Genomic DNA, 5,530 nt, shown 5'->3' with positions numbered 1-5,530 from the left:
TGAGAATTTTACATGTTTATAATGAGATATGATATAACAAAACATTTTCTGACCAAAACGATATTTTCACAAAAATGTTGTTTTTTCAAAAATATGAATTTTGATTTTCATAATCATAATTTTATAATAACTGCAAAAAGTGAATGCAAATGGGTTAGAAATTCATAAGTAAACAAAAGCGAAACAACAGCACATATTTCGCAAAGCCTTCTACGTGTTGTCAAGAATGAGTTTCTTAGTCTGTGAAAAAAGCGATTCCGCAAGGCTCAGGCTTCTAGGACAAAGAGAAAGAGGTTTTTCGAACCAAGCGTATTTGCACAAACAGTATGCACTTGCCAATGAGAATTTTACATATTGATAATGAGATATGATTTAACAAACCATTTTCTGACCAAAATATGTCATTTTTGCTCAATAACATAAAGCCTTCTATGTGCTGTCAAGAATGAGTTTCTTAGTCTTTGAAAAAAGCGATTCCGCAAGTCTCAGGCTTCTAAGGACAAAGAGAAAGAAGTTTTTCGAGCCAAGCGTATTTGCACAAACAGTATGCACTTGACCATGAGAATTTTACATATTTATAATGAGATATGATATACCAAACCATTTTATGACCAAAATATGTTATTTTTCTCAATAGAAATAGAAATTCATAAGTAATCAAAATCGAAACAACAGCACACATTTCGCAAAGCCTTCAACGTGCTGTCAAGAATAGGTTTCTTAGTCTGTGAAAAAAATCGATTCCGCAAGTCTCAGGCTTCTAGGACAAAGAGAAAGAGGTTTTTCGATCCAAGCGTATTTGCACAAACAGCATGCACTTGTCCATGAGAATTTTACATATTTAAAATGAGATATGATAAAACATTTTCTTACCAAAATACGATATTTTTCACATTAATATTATTTTAAAAATATGAATTTTTATATTCATAATCATAATTTTATTAAAACTACAAGAAGTGAATGTAAATGTGTTAGAAATTCATAATTCATCAAAATTGAAACAACAGCACATATTTCGCAAAGCCTTCTACGTGCTGTCAAGAATAGGTTTCTTAGTCTGTGAAAAAAATCGATTTCGCAAGTCTCAGGCTTCTAGGACAAAGAGAAAGCGGTTTTTCGATCCAAGCGTATTTGCACAAACAGTATGCACTTGCCAATGAGAATTTTACATATTTATAATGAGATATGATACAACCAACCATTTTTCTGACCAAAATTTGTTATTTGTCTCAAAAACATAAAGCATTCTACGTGCTGTCAAGAATGAGTTTCTAAGTCTGTGAAAAAAAGGGATTCTGCAAGTCTCAGGTTTCTAGGAAAAAGCGAAAGAGCACACATAGTGCATAGTGAGGCATGAAGAAAACGTGGGATCATTTCTGGCAACATATAAAAATAGTTTAAATAAGTGGGACTGATCAACAACTGTTTAATTTCCATGTGCTTATAATTATAATTTTTAATTAAATTAAAACTTGCAATACATGAACGAAAAATAATAAACGTACCATGACAAATCATGTTTTCTCAAAAATATGACTTTAAAAAAAAATATTAGTTTTTTTTAAAATATACATTTTCTTATTTATAAGCATTATTTTAATATAAACCATTAAAACGTGCAATACGTAAACAAAAAAATTAAATAAAGAGACACGACGAATCATGACATTTTCACAAAAATATGGTATGGTTTTATGAAAATCTTAATTTTCCTATGAATAGTTTCATGAAAAACCATTTAAAATTGCAAAAAGTTTACGGAAATGTGTCTTAAATCATGTTTTGACAAAAAAAAATGATAGTTATGAAAATATAAATGTTTATATTCATAATCATAATTTCGTAAAAAACTCATTTCTATTCCAGTCTATCCTCGTCACTCCCAGCGAAAACCTCAACATCTTCAGCTCTGTTACCTCCATCTCCATCTCCTGTCTTTTACTCAATGCCACTGTCTCTAAACCATACAACATCACAGGTCTCTCCACAGTCCTACAAACTTTCCCTTTTACTCTCACAGATACCCTTCTATAACAAATCACTCCTGCCACTCTTCTCCACCCTACCTGCACTCTTTTCTTCACTTCTCTAACACACTCTCCATTACTTTGCACTGTTGACCCCAGGTACCTGGACTCCTCCACCTTCTCCACCTCTTCTCCCTGCAACCGCACCACTCCACTGCCCTCCCTCTCATTTACACACATGTACTCTGTCTTACTCCTACTGACTTTCAATCCCCTCCTCTCCAGCGCGTACCTCCACCTCTCCAGGCTCTTTTCAACCTGCTCCCTACTCTCACCACAAATAACAATATCATACATCACAAACATCAAAGTCCAGGGAGACTCCTGTCTGTCCTCTTCCGTCAACTATGTCCATCACCACTGCAAACAGGAAAGGGCTCAGAGCCGATCCTTGATGCAGTCCAACCTCCACCTTGAACCAGTCTGTAGTTCCTACTGCACACTTCACTGCCCTCACACTGTCCTCATACATGTCCGGCACCACCCTTCTCTTGGCACCCTGTCGTACGCTTTCTCTAAATCCACAAATACACAATGCAACTCCTTCTGACCTTCTCTATACTTCTCCATCAACATTCTCAAAGCAGATAATGCTTCTACTGGTTCTTCTTCACCTACACAACCATCCTACAGACCACCATCCGATGCTGTCTAGCTACACTGTCCCCTGCTAAAATGTTACAGTCTCCAATCTCTTTCAGTTTGCATCTCCTGCATAGAACATAGTCCACCTGTGTGCACCTTCCTCCACTCTTATACATCACCCTATGCTCCTCCTTCTTCTTAAAATAAGTATTCACCACTGCCATTTCCAATCTTTTAGCTAAATCTACCACCATCTGCCCTTCCACATTCCTCTCCTTAAAGCCATACCTACCTATCACCTCCTCATTACCTCTGTTTCCTTCACCTACATGCCCATTAAAGTCTGCCCCAATCACCAATCGTTCATTCCTAAGTACACCTTATACCACTCCATCTAACTCACTCCAGAATTTTTCATTCTCCTCCATCTCACAACCCACTTGTGGAGCATTAGCACTGATGACATTTATCATCATCCCTTCAACCTGCAGCTTTACATTCATCACTCTATCAGAAACTCTCTTCACCTTTTTTTCCTTCAGAATCACCCCTACACCATTTCTCTTTCTATCTACACCACGATAGAACAGTTTAAACCCACCTCCAATGTTCCTGGTCTTACTTCCTCTCCACTTGGTCTCCTGAACACACAACATATAGTCTCTAGGTTACGACCGTAACCCTAGTTCACCGAGGGAACAAGACGCTGCGTCGAAACGCTATGGGAACGCCCCCTGCGTGACCGCGCTCTGAACCACGTGTGTAATCTGACCAATAGGCGTTTGGGACGTGACGTCATCAGCGGGCGACGTTGCGTAAACAGGAAGCTACAAATGGCTGCGAGATGGACCAGACGCTAGCTCCTGCGAGAGAAGGTAAGTGCCGCAGGGATGCAGGGAGTGTGGCACAGAGACGCAGCGTCTCGTTCCCTCGGGGAACTAGGGTAATGGTTGTAACCTAGAGACGTTCCCCTTCAGGAACTCGAGCTGCGTCGAAACGCTATGGGAACGAGTGTCCAATCACGCCACACTGACCAGACCCTGCCTAGAGAGTGAGGGCCTCGGCACCAGCACGCAGGACAGAGGAGCCCGAGGTGGCTCTGAGGTCAGGGCCATAGAACCTGACAAAGGTCAGCGGGGTGGACCAACCCGCCGCGTCACAGATGTCCTGGAGTGGGACTCCAGCGGACCAGGCCGTAGAGGCCGCCACACTCCAGGTGGAGTGAGCTCGAACCCTGAGCGGTGTGGGGAGGCCAGAGGACTCGTGAGCCGACACAATTGCATCCACAACCCATCTGCTCAAAGTCTGCTTATTGGCCGGGAAACCTTTCCTATTAGTGCAATAGCAGACTAGCAGCTGCTCCGACTTCCGCCAAGGACTCGTCCTGCGGAGGTAAGCATCCAGTGCCACACTGGACACAGTCGGTGCTGTTGCTCCTGGTCGGGGGCAGTAAACGGAGGAGGGCAGAATGCCTGCAACACGACAGGACGTGAGGGAGCCGAAGGCACCTTAGGCACGTACCCAGGTTTCGGATAGAGAAACACTCTGGCCATGCCAGGGGCAAACTCCAGGCGAGACGGGGCCACGGACAGAGCCTGCAGATCCCCGATCCTCTTCAGGAAGGAAATCGGCAGAAGGAAGGTGGTCTTAATCGACAGAAACCTAAGGGCCACATCGGCTAAAGGCTCGAAGGGGGGCTCAGATAGAGCCGCCAGCACAACCGCCATATCCCAGACAGGCACTCTGGGTCACATCCCGGGCCTCAGCCTCCGGGTGCAGCGGAGGAAACGTGTCACTAGTGGGTGTCTACCCAACGACTGCCCTGCAGGCGGGGAGCCATATGCCGCGATGGCGGACACGTAAACCTTCAGGGTCAAAGGGGACAACCCTGCGGCAAACTGTTCCTGTAGGAACTCCAGAACTGCACCAACCGGGCGGTTGACAGGATCCAGGCCATGGTGCTTGCACCAAGACGTAAACAGTCGCCATCGTGCAGCGTACGACCTCCTTGTGAATGGGTGAACCAGGGTTCCGCCCGCCTGCGAGAGAAGAACTCTCTCCAGAACTCCAGGGAGCAGAGCGATTGGGGGAAAGGCGTACAGGCGTAGCCTCGGCCACGACTGCACCATGGCATCCAGCCCTAACGGGGCTGGGTGAGAGAGAGAGAGAACCAGAGGGGACAGTGCGAGGTCTCCTGGGTCGCAAAAAGATCCACTTGGGCTCTGCAAATCCTCCGCCACACGAGCCCCACCACCTCGGGGTGGAGACGCCATATTCCCCAGGCCTCGGCCCCTGCCTCGACAGGGCATCTGCTCTGACATTCAACCGACCCGGGATGTAAATGACCCTCAGGTCAGTCTGCTCCTTTTTGGGCCCAGAGCGACGCTTTGGACCGTTAGGTCCTGCCCGCGGAGATCGGGTGGCGACGCTCTGCTTCTGTTTTTACCGCCGACCAGCCCCACGAGATCGGCGAGGGTGGCGACGGCTCATCCAGCTAACTGGGTGCGCGCTGTTTCTGCTGCTCCACCAGCCAAGCTAGATCCAGCTTAGCAACGGCTCGTTTCACGACCTCGAGGAGTTCCTCGTACAGCACAGGCTGAGAGGACTCCACGGGCTCGCTAGCATCCATCAGCTCACCCTCCTCGGAGAGAGAGACATGTAATGCCGCGCTGCTCGTACCGGGAGAAGAAGCAGCCATCGGGCCTGCTTCTCCGATAGAGCCGAAGCTCAATTCAGCCGACGAAGCTAAAGCGGACTCATCCGACTCCAACCCCGCCGCTAATTCGGCCTGCGAGCCCCACGAGCACCGGCGCCGCTTCGCCTCGGCGAGAGCGGGACCGGAGCCGTGAGGGAGAGAGCTCTTTTCAAAGAGCACTCTCTGGGAGCGAAGCGTGCGCATAGCCATGCGGCTACTA

At 46.3% G+C, this 5,530-nt stretch overlaps 1 protein-coding gene across 1 annotated transcript; it reads right to left on the bottom strand.

Annotated features, from left to right (window-relative positions):
* Window positions 1–3,659: 3,659 nt before the first annotated feature.
* Window positions 3,660–4,609, bottom strand: LOC310727158 (uncharacterized protein; the record flags this gene model as incomplete). The annotated part of the gene is made up of 2 exons (XM_083543380.1): window positions 4,026–4,609; window positions 3,660–3,993 (listed from the first exon to the last, which is right to left on the bottom strand). The coding sequence occupies exons 1-2, from the start codon at window positions 4,340–4,342 to the stop codon at window positions 3,660–3,662; spliced, it is 651 nt and encodes a 216-aa protein (XP_083399506.1). The 5' UTR covers window positions 4,343–4,609.
* Between the last annotated feature and the right edge of the window lie 921 nt (window positions 4,610–5,530).

Source organism: Silurus aristotelis (assembly GCF_946808225.1).
Source record: "Silurus aristotelis genome assembly, chromosome: 6".
Taxonomy (NCBI): Eukaryota; Metazoa; Chordata; class Actinopteri; order Siluriformes; family Siluridae; genus Silurus; species Silurus aristotelis.
The sequence above is the reverse complement of the archived record's forward strand: the minus strand, read 5'-3'. Positions and strand labels throughout refer to the sequence as shown.